Here is a 24460-nt window from a genome sequence, read left to right on the forward strand (position 1 = left end):
CCCCAGGTGTTATATGTAAGCAATGAATCTTGGAACACTACATCAAAAACTAATGATGTGTTGTATGGTGACTAACATAACATAATAAAAAAATAATTAAAATAATTTTAATAATTTTAAAATAATAAAAATAATTTTAAAAAGAATGTACAAACCAATGGAATACCAATAAAAGCCAAGAAAAACGAGCACCAACTATTCAGTAAGTATATGGTAAAGACAACATCTCAGCCATGAAGGATGATGTATTGATCTGATAGTTTTGAAGTATGGAGCTTCATGATGACATAGGATCTCACAATTAAAAAACAATGATAAACGTGGGATGGTATAACAAAAATGACTACAGGTTAATATCCTGAATTGGTGAAGAGCTGTAACAAATTATCAGGAAAAAGGGAACTCTTCATTAGGAGAAAATGGGCAATTCATTAAATGATAATGGCCAATAAAATTTTTTGTCAGTCTCACTAGCATTTAAATAGGGTAAAATAACTGTTTGATTATGAAGTTTTATAGGATTTCAAAAAACATAAATAAAACAAAACTGTATAAGTTAAGATGTGTGAAGTGGCAATTTTTATGCCCTAAAGTGAGGGAATCCTTTCTGAAGGGCAGCCTAATTGTATACATAACAAACTTGAACCAGCTTCTTTACTCATTGACCCAGAAATTCTCCTTCTAGGGACTTTATCCTGAGGAAGTCATAGAAAAAGGCAAAAAGATTACCACAAAGATATCTAATTTTTAATTTAGTTTTTAATATTTCTTTCTTTTGATCAGCCTGTCCTTCCTTCCTTCTCCCTCCCATTTCTTCCTTTCTTTCTCCTTGTCTTTTTTTTTTTTCTTTTCTGTATCTATAGTAATTCTTACAGCAGTTTGCTATTACTTTGATCATCAAATTATGGCACTTGGTTTGTGGAATAATTAGAGATTATTCCAGTAGAATAAATACCTCATGATGATTTTAAAGCATACTTAGCACTTAGTTCCATTTTTTCTGTGTCTCTACCGTGTTCCTCTAAGGGATAGTCAAATAGTCCTCTCAAAGTTTGTTTAATAAGGAAATGGTTACTTAAAAAGATAGAAGTGGTGTACGGTAATTTATCTTAATCACCAGAAAGCTGTCGGTGTGTCACAAATTATTTTATACAAATGTCAGTGAGTCCTAATTCAAGTCTAGTGGTAACTTACAAATGAGCTCTAATGGAGTTTACTTTGATATTATTTTGTGATGATCACTAGCTTTTAAGAATGGCATGGTACTTCTAGAATGTACAGAAAGTTGTGTGTCTGCCCTTCCATCACTACTTCCACCCATGAAACTCTGTCTTGTCTTTGCTTTCATATTTTTTTAATTTCTTATTAAGGTGGTGTTTTGTATTGTTTTTTTATAATTAAAAATCATCCATAGTTATTAAGCAAAAGGAAAATATAATTTACTTACTTTAAGAGGCAGAAAAGATTATAATCTATTTTTAACTTGCTAAAACACGTTTTCTGATGCTTAAGGGGTAAAAAATCTTGTAGTTAACAAGGCAGATTACTAATGTGGAATGCCTTATTCTCTACAATAATGGATAAATAATGAATTTTTATAATATTTTTTTAGAGACAACTTAGTAACCAATGTAGTTTTTTGCTTCTGTGCTTATTCATATAATCCACAGGTGAGCACCAGTATAAGGAAAAAATATATAATCGGTGAATTCACTAAATAAATTGAACAGTAACCTTATAGTTGAAGTAGACAGGGAAAAAAAAAAAAACTATGGTAGTTTTCAGATTAAAGATGTTGAAATCGTACTTTGAAAACTGTTTGCTGTTATACCTGCTAAAGATTGTTTCTTTTATTATCCAACATTTCCAGCTAGCTGACTTCAGCTCTTCCTAAATCTACAGACATCCTAATTTTGAGCCATTATATAATGAAAACATTGGATGTAATTTCCTTAGGTCTACAGTTCTTAGTTGCCCTTCTTACTGCAGATCTTTACACTGTAGCTCATGATTATAATTTGCATAAATGAAATTCATATTTATGAGTACAGATCGTGAAGCAACTGACAGGTGCAAGGTTGTCTACCATGCCAATTTATTGTTTGTTGTGTCATTTAAAAGAGAACTGCTCTCCATGTTTTAAAGAAGAATTTGTGCTGTGGTTGAATTGGAATCAAATTCTAAAAGTAAATAAAATCTCATTTTGTAGCTTTTCATTTTATGCATTTCAATGAAATATGGAAATGTTGGTGGTGAGGATCAGTTGAAGAAGCATTTAACTGAGCCTAGTTTGTCCACTGGTGGACCCTCAGCATCCTCCCCCTCTCATTTCTCCTGCTCGTATGTTTCAGGGAATGCACGAGCTGTTAGCGCCTATAGTCTTTATCCTCCACTGTGACCACCAAGCTTTTCTTCATGCCAGTGAGTCTGCCCAACCAAGGCAAGTTTTTATTTGGGCTCCTTCTCTTTTTTTCAGCCTTGCTGTAATCATTTTAACCTCAGAATCTTTTATATTGAAGGTACTTTTGTAAATTATAAACATTTGGTTGTGTTTCATGTGGCTGATTGTTTACTCCACATAATAGTTGTAGTCCTGGTTCAGCTATGGGACAAATTTAGAATCATAAATGACTTTGAAAATCTTAGATCTGTGACAAAGGAAGGTATATAACTAATGGATCAAGAAGAGGAGATTTTTGTTAAGATGGCAAAGAGCTAATGACTGATGATATTCATATATACCATCCTCTAATGATTCTTTCACTGTTGGCTGTATGAAAACCTTGTCTGTGAGAACCCCTGTCTTGTAAATAAACAAAAATAACTTGTCATGTTTTAAGATACATTAATTTATTCTTTACAGCAAGTAACTTTAGTAATTATATTTAACTTAGGCTAATTTTTAGAATTTATTTCCACTTTAGATGCAGTAACTGAGGGCCCAGAGAGGCAGCCAGCCAGTATCTTGGGACTAGAGACTGTGAGATGATAAAACTTTGTCAAAAGTATTCCATAGGTTAACCGTTCTATGTGCAGAACATAAAAAATTAACACACAACATTTTATGTATTTATCTCTACAATTATTAATCAAATATAGCCGTCCATTTTGCTGAGCATAAATTAGAGCCTTTGTTAAATTAGCCCTTGTTTACTATATTATAGATTAGTATTTTCTAGTTTCTCTCGAGTTTCTCTAATTATACAAATATGAGTTTGTGCATTTGACTAGAGTAACCATGTCTTAATTATCCTTTCTTCAGTTATTCTAAAGTATGGTAAGGATGAAGTTAGTCTTGGGATCCTGGTTTCATGCCAGTTTTATCTTTTTAAAAGCATGTGTGTACAATATGCTTCACAGGAAAGTATAGATAATTGAAAATTGCTCTTAAATAAGTTGGACCTGCTGTTTTGGCAGTTTCAAGCCGTTGAAAGGTAAAAGCAACACTAAAATAGATTTGAAAGAGGTATTATCGCTAATCAATGGATGTTAAAATACAATAAAAATGGAAGCTATTGAAAGAAAATAATATTCTGATAGGATATATATGACCAGTAAGTAAGTGTTTTGTTTTGTTTTGTTTTCTTTTGTTTTGTTTTGGAAAACAAGTGGCAGATTGTGGCGTAATCAATTTATTCTAGATCAGGTACATTCAAGGAATATATTGTCACATTTTGTAGTGGTTATTTGGAGTAATTAGATAGTTAGTTCATTGTGGTACAGACAAGGCACCTAATTTGTGTTTGATCTTTATAGAAAGAAAAGATTTCATTTATTAATGAAATTGTTTTTTTATTTAGAAGGGATAATTTTTTATTTGCACACTGTATGAAAGTTGGCTTATACGTATAGAATAAGGCAACTTCTACATCTCCTTCTACTAAAAAATTATACATTTTGACTATTTGTATTGCTTTTTTTAAGTGAGGAAATGAAAACTCTTTTGAACCCTGAGTTTCTGGAACATGATGCCTAGTAAGTACAAAAACTTTCTATTATTCTTATTTTTTATACCATCTCTATTTCAGTGAGGGTTTAACGTTAATACTGTATTATTTTTCTAATTTTTAGTGCAATGTTTTCACAGCTTATGGAAACTGCTGAACCTTGGTTTTCTACTTTTGAGCATGATGGTCAAAAGGTAAGTGTTTCTGTACAGATCTTTTCAATATATTTGAGGGAACAAATGATTTTAATAAGTAGGAACATTTCATTATTACTATTAAAAAAACCCCAAATTTAAAAATCTATGGAATAAGATTGAATGGGGGATCTAAGCCATATTGCTAATAATACTGGCAGGTATATAAAGGTAAAATAAAAAATTTCACATAAATGGGAATTTTATTTTATATGTATTTTATTTTATATGTATATTATCTGTGCAATAGAGCTTCTGACTTGAAATATTATTACAAATTTTGAATGACAAGTACATTTATCTGCCTGATCTGTTGCTACATGTGTGAGTTGATAGACATTTTGTTACTGAAGTGCATAGACAAACTCTGTATGAAATAGGCTATCTTATTTTTACTAATACATCACTATTGAATTTACACAATTTAGCTTCAATACCATCATTTATCATTTACTCTCTCTTACTCTTTTTAACTGTAATTTTTATTATGTGTTATAATTGATATGCCATACCATTCACCTTTAAAGTGTATAATTTAGTAGTTTTTAGTATATTCACAAGATTATGCAGATGTCCCTATTATCTGATTGAGAAATATTTTCATCACCCCAAAAGGAAATCTCATACTCATTAGCTGTCACTCTGCATTTGCTCCATTTCCCAGAGTCGCTGGCGTTACTGTACTTCTGCTTTATATGAACATGCGTATTCAGAACATTTCCTATAAATGGAACCATATAATATGTTGCCTTCTGTGATTGACTCCTTTCACTTAGCATGATGTTTTTGGTATTCATACTTGTTGTAGCATGCATCAGTACTTCACTACTTTTCGTGACCAAATAATATTTCACCGTGTGGATATACCACATTTTGTTTATCCATACATCAGTTGATGGACATTTGGGTTTTTTCACTTTTTGGTTATTAAGAATAATGTTGCTGTGAACATTTGTGTATAAACTTCATGTCTACGTATATTTTCAATGCTCTTGGCATTTCTCTAGGAGTGGAATTGCTGAGTTAACTGACATTTTAAACAAACATATATGCTAACTTAGAGATCATATGGTGTTTTCATTATCATTATACAATATTAGAAAAATGCCAATTATTCTGGCAAGAGATGTCATTAAGAGTTTTTGGTATATTTTTTCTATATGATTAATTTATTTTATATTGGTACAACTGATTGCATTCTGCTTAGAAACCATATATTATTCTGTCACTTTATTCCATCTCTTAAAAAATGAAATGGATAACTAATGTGCTTTATGCCTTTGGTCTAGATCAGGGCAAACTACTGCCTGCAGGCCAATTTGGCCTGCCAGCTGTTTTTATACAGCTTGGGAATTAAGCATGGCTTTTACATTATTAAATGGCTGAAAAACTATGAAAAGAAGAATAATATTTTGTGGCATATGAAAATTCTATGGAACTCAAATTTCCATGTTCATAAAAAAGTTTTATTGGGAAATAGCCATGCCTGTTTGTTTCCTTATTGTCTTTCACTGCTTGCTCATTGTAATGGTTCATTACAAAGTTAACTAGTTGCAGCACAAACTATCTGACCTATAAAGCCTAAAATATTTACTATCTGGCCTTTACAGAGAAAATTTGCTGATCTTCAACCTAGGGGATAAAGTCTTTAGTAATATATCAACATGTTACATTTAGTAAGGGTTATTAGAGGTGAAACTTATAAGCATATTTGATGAACTGCCATGTTTTAGAACAATTACTTCATATTTGTTCTTGATAGGAGATTTGATGAAGTCATGGACTTCTGTGAAAAACCAAAATGTTGAGCAAAAAGTATTTGCATACATTTAAATAAAAACATGATGGTTTTATGCAGTGGTCATTTTGTATTTTATAACTGATTCACTGTATCTACAAAAGCAAATGATAAAGATGTGAGCATTACTACTTTTCAGTTTTACCCACTCATGTTGATATCACTGAGTCAAGTTCGTGAAAATGGCTAAGACAGCATAAAAAAGGATATTTCTTCATTTTGTCAAGAAAAAACACATAGATGTGACCTCTGAGCATTTATGTTACTTGCATATATCAATGAATAATACATTTCTATAAAGCATATGTAGTGAATGCCTCTTTCATCCTCCTCTTTTTATTCTATGTCTTGATTCTATCACCTTTCTTAAAAGAAGTTTGAGAAATGAATATACTACTCTCTTTAAGTTCTTCTAGTTCCCCTGACAATTCAGTTCCATCATTGTGCGTGCTGCCTAGGTCATCAGACACTCTTCCCATAATAAGACTTTCTTCATGAAGAAAGCAGTGTGTTGCTTTACATAATGGTGTGGAATTATCTCGCTGAACCCTTATAACAGTTTGTGGACTGGCACTAACCTGTAGAGTACATTTTGAGTACCACTTAATAAATGGTTAGGAAGATTGCTAGTTTTATTGGTACTTGTAGCTATCCCATATGATAATATTTGTTAAATGCAAATAGCATTTTTATGATGATAAATCCTGAAGATAAGGAATATCTTATATTAACTTTAAAATTTTCTCTTTTGGTTTCATCGTTAAATAAGCTGTTTACCATTTAAATGATCATGAGCCTTACTTGTGAGTTTCTTAAATTTAAGCAATTTTATTGTAAGTATTCTGAGCACAGAGGAAACCTTTTCAAACTACAGTTTATGTAAGTCTGTAGTTCTTAAGCTACACATGAGTCTCCATTCAGTATTTGATAAATGAACCACATAGGGTGTTGATTTAGTGACAACTCATTCTCTTCAACCTGGAAATGGATTACATGATTTTTCATTAAATTAAACCTTTTTAAAAGGCTAATTTAGGATTAGGTCTCTCCAAAGCCAGGGATTGTATCTCTACAGAAGTGTGTTTATTCAAGACCCTTAGAAAATGACTAGGTATAGTGATCTGTTTCCCATATGGTTGTTATAAACCCTACCTGAGCTCAGTGCCTTCATCCCACTGAGTATGGTATTCAGCCACACAACATTCTTCAGTAAAGAAAAACTACATAACTAAAATAAGCAAAAAGTTGAGTTGTTCATTTTTAAAGGAAAGTTGGCTTCAGAGTAAACACTGTCTCTTGAATGTGAATGGTGTCTTACAGTTAGCATGAACTCTCCCAAATTATTTTAATTTAATACCAGTAGGAAAAAATTTGAGCAAGAATTAATTATTTTTTTTAAATTACAGCATCCTGTCATTTGAAGAGAATACTTGATACAATAAAACCAGAAAATGGTATCCTGGTTTTACTATTTTTATAATAAATGACCACAACACAGAGGTATCTTTTTCTCCTATCTATACAAATTAGCAGAAACTAATTGAGCCATAAAAAATCAGTATGGTTTTACATTCCTCAGACCTGAAGATGCTGGTGTAGACACTGTAGCAAGTACTAAGGACTACGTCTCTTTTTAAGACTTTGTATCCTGGAAAGATAGATGGAACCTCTTCCAGCAAAGTTTTCCTAATGCTAACACATGCCCCTCCTCTCCTCTTTCTTTCTATGAGCCTGATTAGTCATTGATCTTATGTGGATTTCTACATTTTTTTCTGTATAGTTTTCCTCTCCAGACTACAATGGCAAGAGCTTTACTTTCTTTATTTCATGCCCCTGAATGTGGTCCAGTGATGATAAGATGATGTTCCTTTTAGAGATCTCATGGTTTAGGAACCAGAGAAGTAGAAACAGGTACTGTAGTAGTAAAGAAGAAGATGATGAAATAGGACCTGACAGTTAAGCCAGATCTTAAAGATCACTGGGAAGCTCCTCTATGGAAACACTGGGGAGGGGATATTTCAAGTTAAAGAATGGCATCCCTAGGATCTCTGGAAGCACAGTAAGAGTAGAGACCAACCAGATAATGAAAGACCTTATAGACCTAGCTCAAGAATTTGTCTTTTGTTGGGATGCCTGGGTGGCTCAGTGGGTTAAAGCCTCTGCTAGCTCAGGTCATGATCCCAGGATCCTGGGATCAAGCCCCACATCTGGCTCTCTGCTCAGCAGGGAGCCTACTTCCTCATCTCTCTCTATCTGCCTCTCTGCCTACTTGTGATCTCTGTCAAATAAATAAATAAAATCTTTAAAATTTTTTTTTCTTTTGTTTTTGTTTTTCCTGTGGAAGCTATTGAAAAGTTTTAAAGAGGGCAACTGGGCGTAATTTAATATCTGTTTTAGATGAATCACCAGGCATTTTGGAAGCTAGATTTAAAAGCAGACTGAATTAAGGGCAGTGAGACCAGTTAGGAAAGAAATGATTAGGACCCCAAATCAGTTTATAACAGTAGAGCTGTAGGAGAGAAGACATAGTAAGAGTCTCCTGAGTGGTTCTGAGGAGGTAAAATTGGCAAAGTGTGTGTGTTGTTATTGGAGAATGGGTTGAGGTTGGCATGGGGAAAGGATGAACATGTTTTTGAGCAGAAGGTGATAAGCTCAGTAGTGGGTCTGCTGAATTGGAGACCCTTTTGTAACCCAGGATTCCTTGCCAACATACCAATGTATGAGAGGGAACCCAGGAAGGTTCTAGGTCATGAATATAGATTTGGAAGTCTTTGGAAAATGGGTGTTGGTTGAAGTACTGTGTATGAGTAAGATCACTCAGGGAATCACATGCAATAGAGAATTAAACTAGGATCAGACCTCTATGAAAAAGCAGCATTTGCAAAGCAGAAACAAAAATTTGAGCTAGAGCAGTTGAGTGAGGGAGTGGCAGACAGTCATCAGAGAATGATGCTATAAATCTCAAGACTGGAAAGAGGTAGAATTTGAGGACTCAACATAAGAAAGGTTAGACATAGGGACGCCTGGGTATCTCAGTCAGTTAATGTCTGCCTTCGGCTCAGGTCATGACCTTGGGGTACTGAGATGGAGTCCCTGGGCTCCTTGCTCAGCAGAGAGCCTGCTTCTCTCTCGCTGCTGCTCCCCCTATTTGTTCTTCTCGGTCTCTCCCTCTTACCTCCCCCTCTCTCTGATAATTAAAAAAATTAAATCTTGGGGGATAAAAAGAAAGTTTAGACATCATATTAGGGGAAATCGTCAGACTTGAGATGGTGGTTGAAGTTTACATTAAAGCATTGCAAGCAGTACAGGTACATCTTTCTTAATGTGGGATTTGGAAGGGGAGGAGGGAGAGTTGTAGTTAGCCTATGTAGTGTTTTGTTTTGTTTTGTTTTTAAATTCAGCTTTACTTTTGGTCTGGAGAGTTTAAAAATCTTCCTACTCAGCCATTTAAATTGATCAAAGGACAGAAAATATCTTCTTTTCTAATACTTTCCTTTATTTCCTGCCTTTTTTTTATATAGTTTTGAGAGCTCAAAGTAAAACAGTTTTCATTTCTTGTTTTTCATGTTTAGATTTTATATCACAAGAAATATCTTACCAGAGTCATTCCATTTAGGTCCCAAGGCTAATTAGACCAACTAACTATAGACAAGTAGAATAGCATCTACCACAACCTCTAGCAAAAATTATCTTGAAATACTTAATGTCACCAGAGAAACTGGTCAAGGGAATAAGGTAGGAAATATTTCAGAAGACAGTTTCTGGCCTTCATTTTATGAGCACAATCATCTGTATGACAATCAGCATATGATTCCACAATTTAAGCATTCGTCATGAGATGATTAATGTAGTTACTGGTTATTGAAGAATGATGTCCACATATTTGTTCATTTCATATTGAAATAACACATGCTCCACTTTTTTTTTTTAGGGGAAAGAAACACTGATGACTCCCATTCCCTTTGCTAGACCACAGGATTTGGGGCCAACAATTGCTATTGTTACTAAAGTCAACCAGATCCAGGATCATCTACTGAAGAAGCATGATATTGAGCTTTATATGCACTTGAACAGGCTGGAAATCGCACCACAGATATATGGGTTGTAAGTACCGAAGTTTAAGTTTCAGCTGTATCTAATTATGACTTGGTGGTTTCTTTATGTCTCAGATCCACAGAAGTAAGACCAGAACTGTTTCACCTCCATTTCATTTCATATGTCTTATGTGCCAGGCTCTCTGTTACTATTTTCACATACCATATTTCGTCTCATACTCAAACCAGTCCTGTTAATTGAGTGTTGTACAGGGGAAGAAACTAAGCCCAACTCTGTGTTTAGACATATTAAATAGTGAAGTCATAATTCAGATTCAGGTGGGATTGTCTGTAATCTGCAGAGCCCAGCACAAAATAAAAATGAATGTCCCCTGTAAAAAAAAAATCAGCAAGAATTTCAAGATGACAGCAGCAGATCAGTAAGCCAAGCTTCCTAAGAAGTTCAGAGTCACACAGATCATACACACATGAAACCAGCCTCAAACCTAAACAAACCTGTAGGATATTCATGTTCTTTCCATTTTGGGGGGAAGTACATTTCTAAAAGTAAGATAAATGTCCCTCATAGTGAACATAACATGGTAGTCATCTTCAGCCATGTAACTTATGTAGCATACTGTAGCAGAAGAAAAGGGAGCCAATCACTCCTCAGATATGTGTGTCTGTTTGTATGTGTACTTATTCAGTGGCTTAATAGGGTGGGTAGGAAAATTAGAAAGATTACAGTTTTGGGGCGCCTGGGTGGCTCAGTGGGTTAAGCCGCTGCCTTCGGCTCAGGTCATGATCTCAGGGTCCTGCGATCGAGTCCCACATCAGGCTCTCTGCTCAGCGGGGAGCCTGCTTCCCTCTCTTTCTCTCTGCCTGCCTCTTAGTCTACTTGTGATTTCTCTCTGTCAAATAAATAAATAAAATCTTAAAAAAAAAAAAGAAAGATTACAGTTTTAATAAATATGAATTAATTGTGTAGCACTATAGATATTAAAAGGATCCTTTATATTGAAGCAGTAGAACACTTATAGCTAGTGCTGGGCAGTTCCTTGGTAGATATTTTCTGCAATTTCATCCCTCGCTAGAACATGGAAAACTAAGAAGATATTATTAAGATATATATAATAGATGCTCAGTAAATATGAATTCATTATTTGAATTACAGAGAATTTCAAACAAGTCAAAGGTTTCAGACCAGAGCAGAGGCTATTTATTTAGCCCAAAGAAAAGAAAATCAGTGCGTGTTTTCTTTATGTTCTTATGTGAAAGAGTCTTTCACTAATTATAACTCAGCTTTCTATCTTCTTTGGAAGCCCTGAACTGTGAGTAAAGATGCTTGCTTTTCGGTTTTAATGGTGCTTATTTTCATTTCTGTGACTTAAGCTTGACTTCAGCATTGAGAGCAGCTTCATCATTCCTACTGGAAATGAAAAAATTGTGGGTAACATGGGTATTGGGCAGTACTGCAATTATTAATGAATCACCATTTACACTTAAAAGTCTGGCTAATGTGTTTGTGATTATAGTTATAAAAATTTACTTTAAAACAGGGCAAGGTCAGGAGATGAAGTCTGTATTCCTCTCCCTTGTGCACTCAAAGAAATGATTTATTCAAATAGAAAAGCCCATTCTACACCCTCAAAAATTGTTTACTAAACTCTAGATATTGTTCTTAAATACTGGAGAAAGAAATTAATGTTGGACATATTTATCATTTTTATTGTTTATTACCTCTTTGAGCTGGTGCTTTACATTGCAGTGGTGGTGGTATGGACTCAGGTAAGATGATTTATAAACCACTGTGTTCCAGTTTCCTTTTTAGACATTAGTTTCCATCAGCTTTCTTTTCATCATAATGATTCATAGGGCTTTTTTGACATCCCACCAGCACCTTCCCGATAAAATTCCATGATCCATGAAATACTCACTCTTAATCCTTGCAACTTTATTTTTCAGCAGTACTAATAATACCAGGGTTTGCAATAACCATAGCTGACTCAATTATCCCATTATTTTAGTATAGAATCTCCTCTGCATTAACTAAAAATATACATTTTTTTCATCTTTGAAGAAGTCATTCATTCTCTTAATTGGTCTCTACTATAGTGTAAGGAGTTTACTCCATTTACTAAATCTGATGGTTTTATTTCTATTTGTGGGATACATGTGGTCAAATTTTCCTTTGTCTTTGTGCTGCCTTCAGTTGTACAACTCATCTGTATATTTCCTATTGATGACTTTCAGTGTCTTTGGGGGCCAGAGAAAAAAATGAGTATAATATGAAATAGCAGTTAGAAGCATAGGCTTTGAAATGAAGTAGATCTGTTTAACCACTTTGATCCTTGGTTTCTTCATATGTGAAATGAGGAGTAAATGTAATGGTACCTACTTCTTAGGGTGCTGATGAGAATTCAGTTATAATATGCAAAAATCATAGTGCTCAGTATGTAGTAAGCATTCAAGATATGTTTAGCAGTACTTTTTTGATCATTATCTGGCATTACCATTACTCAATTAAGATGTCATGGCTTTGTGAATATGATGTAGTATGTGTTTCATGAACCTTTCCACCTCTGGCTTTTTGTGTTTTCTTCACAAAAGCATTTGAGCTTCTACTTAAGTAGAAACATAACAGCTATCTTTTAGACCAGTGCTTCTAACTAGACAGTGTAGAAACTGAAGAGTAAACTTCAATAGAAACAGATTACAGCAATTTGTCACAATAATTTTGTGTTCTTAAATCTAAAAAAAATATTGTATGTTTGTACCTCATGAAAATGAATTGAAATATTGTGCTTGGTTTTATGTCATACAAGTAATATTCATCTAAATAATTGCCGATGCTACTATCCATTCCTGCTGGAAGAAAGTTGGTAATTTAGGCTGACATTCAGTATTAATTCTTAAAAACAATAAGCTTGCATTTTGAGTACTTTATCCTCAAGTGGACAAATATAAAGTAATCAACTTTCAGTTGGTAAAAATTACACTTTAGGATGACATCAGAATCCATAACTTCCACCATCTAAAATGTGATTTTGTATTCCAGCTGTTTTCTTACAGAATTTAAATTTTCAAACAAGTATTTTCTTATATACCAAAATACTGTAACAAAATTAGAAAACAATATGATTAAAATGTCAGTAATGGATGTGTCAGTTGGAAGTGTTATCAGTATTAACAATTTGTGTAGAATGGGAAGAAAATCATAAATATGTCTTTATTACATGTGAAGAAAGTGATAGCAAAATGAAATTATAATCCTGTTGACTCCGGTTTCATATTCTAGTCACTCTTCAGCAGTTGCATGGTATATTAAAATCTGCTTTGTAGAGGCTCCTGGGTGACTCAGTTGGTTAAGAATCTGACTCTTGCTTTCGGTTCAGGTCATGACTTCAGGGTCTTGGGATGGAACCCCCCAGTCGGTCTCTGCACTCAGTATGAAGTCTGCTGGAGTTTCTCTCTCTTTCCCTCTACCCCTCTCCCTGCTCATATTCATATGGGCTCTCTCTTGCTTTCTCTCTAAAATAAATAATTCTTTTTAAAAAATATGCATTATGATATAGTTATAATTATCACTAAGAGAAAGATTTGTAATTACTCCATTTTTAAAAATAGTTTTGTTCTGGTTATTCCAACTATATGTGGAAGTGTCCTGATATGACAGATATGCCATATACAAACATTTGTTATATTTTGGTAATAAATTTATTTAACAAAATTAGAATTAATTAGTGTAAAAATACTAATTGTACTAACATTGGCTACAGTCATTCCAAATTAGCTTATCTTAATTTTAAATAAACTGATGATATTTATCTTGAAATATGGGAATAATTACCTATGATATCTTGTATATTATATAATAATTTGCTTATTAATGCTGTTATTTTATGTACTTGAGTACATTATCCCCTGGATAATTATAGCTGGTTTTTCTCTTACAAAATGTTAAATCAATCAACCTGCTGTTTAGTTTAAACAAAATTAATTTGAAGTTAAATGTTCAATTCCATGTAAGTGATATTATAAAATAACATTTTCTAAAGGTAATTTATACTTATTTTTCATTAACTTTATAAAAGATTACTCCTGTTGCACTTCAAAGTTTCTCTTGCTTTAATTCAAATAATATTTTGAATTGTCTTTTGTTTGCCAATTATCAATGGGTATTAGACTTATAAAAAATTAAGTTCTGTAGGGGCCTGTCAATGCATACTGACTAATATCCAAAGTAAACATTGACTATATTATTTCCAACTTTCCAAGGTAATTCCCAAGAGTTGCTTTTTTTGGCATTTTCATTTTTAGTATGAGAATAAGAATGTCCTGTGTTTCATCACTTATGTGTTATTTTTTGCAAAAGCCTCTAAAATACAGTGTTACAGTTCCATCCCCGAGTATGTATTTGTTTGAGTCCTAAAGACTCTTAATCACAAGAGATTCAAATATACAGATTGAATACCATTTTCATTTAGTACCATAATACTGTTTTACAAAGAAACCAAAAATTAAATTTTAAAAAGAACAATTTTTGCTAGGCCAGAGTAACTGTGTTTTATTATCACCCTTAAATATATTGAACCTGTATATTTTCAACTACATTTTATACTTTGGTATAAATAGAATACATAATAAGCATCTGTGGGATATGCAATTAATGTCACTTTTGAGGAAAGACCCTCATAACACACTTGGGCTTTGGCATTCTTAAATTATGAACTCTTTACAACACTCATGGGATAAATTTCATATCTCCCAAATGTTTATTATACATCTTCCATTTCCCTTACTTCCTGTTTTCTGGATTAGCAGTTGTTTTGCTGTGGTGGTTTATAGTATTTAATTGGAAGGCTCTTCATTATTGATTAATAATCTTGTAAATTTTGTGATATTTTAAAATATAGTATATTCTAACACATATTACAGTGTAATTATGTATGACTTCTAAGCTGTTAAACCTATATATGACATATAAACATATGATAAAAAAAATCATTCTTAGCCATCAAAGTCAGTATAGTTACCCATCTTAAAAATTCTGTGTCTTAACAGTTTAAACAAATAGCTTTCTATTCTAAGCACAGCTAATGATTGAAATATTCTTTTCTTTTCAGTGAATGTTATGTTATACAGTAGCTGTAAAAAGCATAATGAAGGACTATAAGGTCCAGTGATACCTGGTATTATACTACTGAGTATTACCCCAGAATTACTCCCTTTGAAAAAAATTTTTTTTCACTTCTTTATGGAGAATTATCATGATTAAAAATTATGGGGAAGAATAATAAGTTATTTTATGCAGCTATAAAGTTTAAATTAATTAAAATTGTATATTTGTATATTTGCTTCTTCATTCAGAATATACCTATTTCAAGTGCTCAGTAGCCAGCCACATAGTGGCTAGTGGTTATTCTGTTGGACAGCATTGGTCTAGATCTTTCTTATACAGTAAGGATGGAGTGGGTGGTAAATGGTTTTCTGGTATTTGTGATTTAGAAGGACTGTGCTAGTTGCATACTGGTAAGAGATAGAAGGGATACAGGTAAGAATGGGATAGTAGTGATTTGCTTTAAAAAGTAGTAACTTTGGGGGCGCCTGGGTGGCTCAGTGGGTTACAGCCTCTGCCTTCTGCTCAGGTCATGATCCCAGGGTCCTGGGATCGAGCCCCACATTGGGCTCTCTGCTCTGCGGAGAGCCTGCTTCCTCCTCTCTCTGCCTGCCTCCTTGCCTACTTGTGATCTCTCTCTGTCAAATAAATAAATAATCTTTAAAAAAAAATAAAAGTAGTAACTTTGCCAAAAGATATGATGGCAGTGAGGATAGAGATAAATGGAAAAATTTGGAAAATACCAAATTGCTATAATTGTCAGGAATTGTAACTAATTGAATAAGGGAGTGAGGGGGAGGGAAAAATCAAATATAATTTGGACAGCATGGGCAATGATGGAAAAAATCACGAGGATAATGAATGATAAGGAAAGAAATGTCAAAGAAAAGAGGAATTCAGTTAAGGACATGTTGAGTTTGGAGTATCTGAGGGACCAGGATATCCAGTAGAAAATTGAATGTTACAGTTCTGGAGCTTTGGAGAGAGATTTGGCATTACCAGTTTGATAGTCTACATACCATATGACGCTAATTGAAGTTGCTAGTAAAGTGAGAGGAGAAGGACAAAGATTAAATTCTAAAGAATATCTACCACATGTAACTGATTTAAGAGAATATAAAGCAGGAAGTGAATTGTTGTAATTGGCATTTAAAATAAATTACTGTTGTGTATTTGAGAGAGGCAAGACTGGAAACAAGGATACCAGTTAGGAGAGCTTTGCACTTGGGTAAGAATTTAATAATAGCAGCGGAGGAAGGGCAATTTAAAGAAATACCTTTGAGAAAGTATCTGTGATTTGATAATAACCCAAAATGCTATGTAGTATTTGTGTGAGTGGGAGACATTGTGGATTGGGGGCACTACCGTTTTAAAGCATCCAGCTACCCTCTTGGGCCATCCTTTTATTCTTGTTCTCAAGTGACTGCCCAATATGTATGCCACCAGAAATGACTATCTCAACGGCTTTCTCCCTTGCCAGCAGCCTGAACCTCAGCTTATTTTCTGTCCTTCTACTTTGGAACTGACTATTCACTCTTCTTCATGACCATGAGTCATCAGGTATTATACCTACAGTATTTTTACCCTTTTCCTCTTTGCTTGTTTGCTTGTTTCTTTTTTAAGAAAAAAAATATATATATATTGCTTTGACCCTTCTCTTCCAGCAACCCTACTCATTTGGTCTTTCTTTCCATACTTCCACAAATAATAGTCTTCTCCAGATTCCATTTTCTACTGTGTTCTTTGATCGCAATGGAATCAAGTTAGAAATAACGGAAAGATGATGGGGAATTTTACAAATGCTTAGAAACTAAACAGCACCCTTCTAATAATCCCTGCATTGAAAAGGGAATCTCATGATAAATTTTAAAATTCCACTTAAGTGAGTGAAGTGAAAATACATATCAGAATTTGTGGGACACAGCTAAAGCAGAGCTAAGTGGGAAGTTTATTGCACTAACTGGTTACATTAGAAAAAAGGAAAAGTCAAAATTGTAATAATCTAAGCTTCTGCCTCAAGAAACTAGAAAAAGAAGAGCAAAAGGAGGGCAAAAGCAAGCAGAAGGAAGGAATAAAGGTAAAAATTGAAGCCAATATAATTAAAAACAGTGCAACACTAAAGAAAAATGAAACAAAAATCGATTTCTTGGGCGCCTGGGTGGCTCATTTGGTTGAGCAACTGCCTTCGGCTCAGGTCATGGTCCTGGAGTCCCGGGATCGAGTTCCGCATCGGGCTCTCAGCTCCATGGGGAGTCCGCTTCTCCCTCTGACCTTCTCGCCTCTCATGTTCTCTCTCACTGTCTCTCTCTCAAATAAATAAATAAAATCTTTTAAAAAAAATCGATTTCTTGAAAAGATCAATGAATTTACTGTCTGACAAGAAAAGATAGGAAGAAAGTGGGTGTGGCTATATAGGAACATAGGAAAGATCCTTTTGGTAATGGCATATTTCAATATTATGGCTGTATCAGTGGTTGTATATCCTGGTTGAGATACTGTTTCGTTTTACAGGATGTTAAGGGAAGTAGGGATCACGGACTCTCTCTGTTCTGTTTCTTACAACTGCATATGAATAATTACCTCAAAACAAAAAAGTATTGTTAGAATAATGTCAGTTGAGATGGCTCACTTTTGCCCTTCTTATAAATTGGGTTTTTTACTTAGTACTATGTTTTGAGAGTTCTTTATATACTCTAGATATGTGTCTGTTGTCAAATCTGTGATTACAATATTATCTTCCAATCTGTGTCTTCTGTTTTCTTTTAAGTATCTTTCATAGAATAAACATTTTTAATTTTAATTTTAATTTAATTTAAACATTTTAAAATCCAGTTTATTAACTTTTTTTTATCAAACTTGATTTTGGGTCATATCTAAGAGCCCTTCGCTTAACCCAAGTCAGAAGTATTAATTTTCTTCTGATTGTTTTATGATTTTATGTATGATTCATCATGAGCTAATTTTTGTATAGTGTGAGAGATGCAGGTCAAGGTTATTTATTTTTGGCACATGACTATTCAGTTATTCTAATATCATTGTTGAAAGATGACCCTCTCTGCACTGAATTGCCTTAGTACTTTTGTCAAAAATTAGTTGATTATCTGTGTGGTTTATTTCTGAACTCTCTGTTTCATTGATTCCTGTTTTTTCTTCTGTATTTAATAGAACTTTCCAGTGAAACCTTCTAGTTTGGTGTTCCTTGTTGAAAGGTTTTTAACTATGAATTCTTTTTTTAGTACATATATGGCTACTCATATCATTTATTTCTTTAGTGACTTAATAGCTTATACTGTTCAAGGAATTGTCTTTTTCATCTAAGGAGTCAAATTTCTGAGAACAAAGTTTTGATTTCCTTATTATCCTTTTCATTTCTGTGGTGTCTATAGTTAATATATCAGTGTGTATGTGTGTGTTTCTGCTATGGACAATTTTTATGTTACCTCTTATTTGCATAGAAGTTTATCAACTTTATTAATGTTTTCAAAGAACCAGCTTTAGGTTTGATTGATTTCTCTCTTCCCTCTGTTTTCACTTTCATTGGTTTTAGCTCTTACCTTAGAAGTTCCTACCTTCTGACTACTTTGGATTTATTTTGCTCTTCTCTTTTAAGTTACTGAAAGTGGAAGCCCAGATTAATGATTTCAGAATTAACTTTTATAATAGAAGAATTTCATACTATAAGTCTCTTTCTAAGCAGAGCTTTAGCTGCATCCCTGAAATGACCATGGTACATTTCGTTTTTCTTCAGCTCAGGATATTTTAAAAGTCTTTTAAAGACTTCTTTTTTATACCATGGGTTATTTAGAAGTCTCTTACTTATTTCCCAAATATTTGGGGATTATCCTTTTTTGTTATTGTTGTTATTTATTACCTGTTCCATTATGACTCAAGAACATACTTTTCATGATTTTTTAAAATTTTGTTAAAGCTCATTTTTTAGTTTTGATATGATCTATCTTGATGAATGTTATGTGTGCACATAAGAACAGTATTTATTCTCCTGTTACTGAGGATAATGTTCTATAAATGTCTTGGGTCATGTTCATATTGATAATATTGTTCAGATCTTCTGTGTATTTTCTTCTTTTGTTCCATTAATCACTGAGAGATGTGTTGATCCAGTTATAACTTTGAATTTCTCTGCTTATGAATCCAGAACTACTTTAGAATGACCTGACACCCAAGATTGAGAATTAACCACCCAGTATTCTTACTTAACCCAATACAAGTGAGACAAGTGAGGCATGTAACTCAGTTTTGTTTGTTTCTAGGTTCTTTTCTTTTTTGACATACAGGGGATATAATTTCAGTCATTTGTGTCACTATGTCCAGAATTTATCATACAATTTTTAAATACAGTTGGGCTTATGAACCTTAAGAAACTGATCCAATATGAAGTCCTGGCTCAAAGGACTGTAACTAATATATTTGGAAATGTAGTGTTTAACATAGACCAGGATTTTTTTTCTCTCTCTCTTGATATTCTGCACATAGTTTCTTCCGCTTAAATGGCTTCTTCCCTTAGTGTTTTGGAGCTTGGTAAATATACTGGACTAGTGAAAACAGCTAAAAAACAAATGGTGGCATTTTCATTTAATATATTTGAATGGTTCTAAATGCTTCCAAAATACAGGCAGACCTCATTTTATTGTGCTTGACTTTATTGCATTTTGCAGATATTGTGTTGTTTTACAAATTGAAGGTTCAAAACTTCAGTGGGGCTAAGTATCTACAGATGTGGTAGAAGTATCAAGAGAACTAGACTTAAGAATGGAGCGTGAAGATGGGACTGTCGTGCTGCAATCTCATGTTAAAACTAACAGATGAGGAGTCACTTCCTATGAATGAGCAAAGAGAGTGGTTTCTTGGGGTGAAATCTAGTCCTGGTGAAAATGCTGGGAAGACTGTTGGGATGAGAACAAAAGATTTAGAATACCACATAAACTCAGTCGATAAAGCAGTGGCAGGGTTTGAGAGGTTTGACTCCACCTTTGAAAGAAGTTCTACTGTGGGTAAAGTGCTGTCAAACAGAAAAAATCATGCTACAGAAAAAATCATTTGTGAAAGGAAGTGAAGTCATTCAGTGTCACAGAATTCATTGTTATCTTATGTTAAGAAATTGCCCCAGCCACCCTAACCTTCAGTAGCCATCCCTTCTGATCATCAGCAGCCATCAACATTCAGGCAAGACCCTCCATCAGCAAAAAACTTTTGACTTGATGTAAGCTCAGATGAGTTACCATTTTTTTAGCAATAAAGTATTTTTTATTTAAATATATACATTTTTTAGACATAATGCTAATGTACGCTTAATAGACTATAGTATACACGCAACTTTTATATGCACCACTGGAAACCAAAGAATTAATTTGACTTGCTTTATTGCAGTAGTCTAGAATGAAACTCACAATGAGATACGTCTGTATCTAGCTTCTAATAAGAAGTATATACAGTGGGGACACCTAAGTAGCTCAGTCATTTAAGTGTCTGACTCTTGATTTTGGCTCAGGTCATAATCTCAGGGCCCTGAGATCGAGGCCCTCTTTGGTTCCATGCTCAGCAGGGAGTCTGTTTGAGATTCTCTCTTCCTCTGCCCCTCCCCCATCTCTATCTCCTTCTCTCTTTCTCTCAAATAAGTGTTTAATAAAAAAAAAAAAAAAAGAAGTATTTATAGTGAATGTTAGAATGCTTCCAAAATATACAACATATGAGAAGTTTTTAATCACAAACTTTTTAGCTCTGTAACTAAGACCTCGTTTAAGGTGTATTTATTTATTAAGATATGTCATTTACTCAAGATGAATGTGTAATATATTGTCCAAAATTTTGTGTAAGGATGTGGTTAAATTCAGTTTTGAAATTTGTATTTCTGATTAAGGATTAAAGTGAAACACAAGGCATACTGTAGACACTTGAGAAATAACTGATATGCTAAAGACTATAAGGTCAGAATAGTTCCAGATAGAACATACCCCCCAACCCCAGCACTATTCCAGATAACTAAAAGTCATCCTTATCTTTCAGTCATATATCTTAAACAGTACAACACTTTGCCAACCCCAATCCTAATAACTTGACCTGGATCATCTTCAGGTTATATCAGTATTCTCTAAAGGAAGCCCAATAAAACTGTGACTTTATAATTATTGTGATGTCTTTAACTGAATGTAAGTGTACAGGGAAAAAAATATTACCCCCCAAACTTTACACAGATAAAATGCCATCTAATGAGGGTCATAAAAAAAGAAAACTTCCATCAGAAATATGTTGTCAGGGTTGTTTTTAAATCACAGTGGGGCAGTGCAATGTCTTCTTTAAGCCTTGTAGTTTAACAACAGAATGGTACAACTGTAAATCTTGTATTGCCTCAGAGTCTATTAGACAGCCAGCAGAATACGTTGAGATTAGAAGGGAAATAATTTTTTCCTAAATCAACACTGTAAGGTCTAAAGCATGAAGGGGAAATTTTCAGAACATACTGAGAAATAATAGTTAAATATGGATAAAAATCTTGGCATTATTAATCTCTGTCTCACGTTCAGTTTCTCTCCCTCTTTTCTCATAGCTGGCTTCTTTATTTCTGGGTCTCCGAATGTTTTTCTGACTCTTCACTTCTTTGCCACGTAAGCCAGAGGCAAACTGAATATCAACAGCTAATTGCCCCTTAATAAGCTCTTTCCTATTGCCATATGGCAATTCATGTATGATCTCATACTCCATTATTAAGTATATCTTGTAATTAGCCTAACTTGTATCACTTATAGCAGTCATATTGTTTGTCTTTGATAGGTCTCTGGCCAGACTTAAACATCTACCTTTATTTCTTGACCTCTAGGGGCTCTGCCTAATGTGTGTAAAATCTTTTGTAGAAACTATTAGTACTTGGGGCATCTGGGTGGCTCAGTGGGTTAAGCCTCTGCCTTTGGCTCAGATCCTGATCTCAGGGTCCTGGGATCCAGCCCCACACCTGGCTCTCTGCTCAATGGGGGGTCTGCTTCCCCTCTCTGCCTGCCTCTATCCCTACTTGTGATCTCTCTCTCTGTCAAATAAATAAATAAAATCTTTAAAAAAAAAACTATTAGTACTTAAAACAGGTGAATATAAATGCCATGTTTTCTGAAGAAGTGTTTCTTAACTAGCTTCTAAGATATTTAATATTTAAGATTGCCAGTATGCATTTTCTGGGAAAATTCTATTATTTTTCTGACTTTTGAGAAATTATTTGAAGAACAGTAGTTTACAATTACATAGATACAGTTTTATATGATCCATAATACCAAGATAGAATGCTGCCTTCCCACTATTAATTCTTCCCTGACTGAAATGTTACAGAAATGGTGAGCTGCTTTATGAAGAGGTCCTCTTCCAAGCTCATAATTTTATAAGATGCTCTTTGACAAAGGCTGCCGAGTCAATTAAGAAAATTCATCATTTATTATACTCTATTAAAAAGGATAAAAAATAGAGTTTTTCTACCACAAATTAGGAAAACCCTTTCTCTTCACTACTTGGGGATACAGATGAAATACTGGTAGAGCATGTTGCCTATTACTTCTTCCTTTTGCTTTTCATGTTTTTGGTCGTTTCTTTATTCCCTCAAATTATTTATTTTTGTATTTGTAAATAGATTTGTACCAGAATTTAAGTGCAGGAAAAAAAACTATTTGTAATTCTGTTTAGCATATGCATACACACACACACACACACACACACACACACATATGCATACACACATTTTGTTTCTAAAAATTTCTTCTCTTAAACTTGCTTTCTTTGTCAAAAGTAATGCTTTGTTTTCACTTCAGTTATTATTTGTTAAGATATTTTTGCATGATTTCATAGATGACTTTTTTTTTTTAAAGATTTTATTTATTTATTTGACAGAGAGAAATCACAAGTAGATGGAGAGGCAGGCAGAGAGAGAGAGGGAAGCAGGCTCTCCGCCGAGCAGAGAGCCCAACGCGGGACTCGATCCCAGGACTCTGAGATCATGACCTGAGCCGAAGGCAGCGGCTTAACCCACTGAGCCACCCAGGCGCCCCTCATAGATGACTTTTTTTAAACCAGTGTACTACTTCCAAAAGGTTTTTATTAGGTCTTGAACTGTAAATAGTGTGTAAAAAAAGTTAAATCTCGGGGCGCCTGGGTGGCTCAGTGGGTTAAGCCGCTGCCTTCGGCTCGGGTCGTGATCCCAGGGTCCTGGGATCGAGCCCCGCGTCAGACTCTCTGCTCAGCAGGGAGCCTGCTTCCTCCTCTCTCTCTCTCTGCCTGCCTCTCTCCCTACTTGTGATCTCTCTCTCTGCCAAATAAATACATAAAATCTTTAAAAAAAAAAAAAAAGTTAAATCTCTAGATTTCAAAAAATCTTAATTAGTCTTATTAAAATTAAAGTTTATACTACATGGAATTTGTCAGAGAAAATATGTTTGTTCTGGGTTACAATGAATGCTTGCAAAAGTCAAGTTAAAGTCAAATTAAAAGTAATTCCTTTATAGGATTGTCACGTGGAGTTTCTATTTGCAAAGCACTTAAAACGGTGTCTGGCACACAGGAAATACTTTCTAAGTGTTCATTAAATTAAAAAATAATGATAAATCATAGCAAGGATCATAAAATTCTAGTTAAGACCTCATACCTCTAAATAATAATAAAAATGATGAATAATATTACTCCTTCAAATTGAAAATTAATGGGAAATGGTTCTTTCCAGAGTCATGAGTTCCCATATACTGAATGCCTTTGCTCTGGTTTAGGCCATCAGTAATAGCTGTCTTTTCTGTAGGTTGATCAGCTGCAGGCAGGAGGAGTGCCTCTCTGCCTCTTGGTATTTATGACAACAGTGCCAAATCAGGCTGGACTGGCTCCTAATGTGATTTTCCTCTCCAGCTTTTCCCTCCCACTCTTTTCTTTGGGGAAAATGCAGTTTTAAAACAGTAGTAAACCAAAGGTGAGAGTGATCAGTTATCTGATAATCCTCTTTCACAGGGCATGCAGCTGGTGGTGAAGACCAGGCCCTTTGTGCACAGTGCTGCCCGGGGTTGGGTCTGATGGGCTTTCTCCGGCTCCCCTCCACCACCTTGGCTTGCTGCCTGCGCTGTCCCTCATTCTTTATCACCTCCTCCCCACACCCTCTTCCTTGCCCCTACCTCACTGTATTCCCACCTCCAGCTGACGCTTTCTGGTGCTGGTAGGACATAAAGACAGGAGAAAGAAAAGGAAGGGAGGCTCATGAAACATGTGGAGTTTGTTATTGGTAGTCATGCTGCAATTACACCATTTACCTAGAGTTTATAAACTGATCAGCTATGCCCTCCCCAGATATTTTTGTAAAGTTTTTAAAGGCTGGAGAAACAAGTTTTGAGTCTTTT

The 24460-nt window shown here is 34.3% G+C and overlaps 1 protein-coding gene across 1 annotated transcript in view; it reads left to right on the forward strand.

The window, feature by feature from the left end:
- The window catches only part of TBC1D5 (TBC1 domain family member 5), a 547758-nt gene that overhangs the window by 334848 nt on the left and 188450 nt on the right, over window positions 1–24460 (forward strand). The window contains exons 10-13 of the mRNA XM_059390875.1: window positions 2352–2440; window positions 3925–3975; window positions 4072–4141; window positions 9871–10043. Of these exons, the coding sequence (XP_059246858.1) occupies window positions 2352–2440; window positions 3925–3975; window positions 4072–4141; window positions 9871–10043 (383 nt within the window). The remainder of the gene's footprint in view (window positions 1–2351; window positions 2441–3924; window positions 3976–4071; window positions 4142–9870; window positions 10044–24460) is intronic.

This window comes from Mustela nigripes, chromosome 2 (assembly GCF_022355385.1).
Source record: "Mustela nigripes isolate SB6536 chromosome 2, MUSNIG.SB6536, whole genome shotgun sequence".
Lineage (NCBI taxonomy): Eukaryota > Metazoa > Chordata > Mammalia > Carnivora > Mustelidae > Mustela > Mustela nigripes.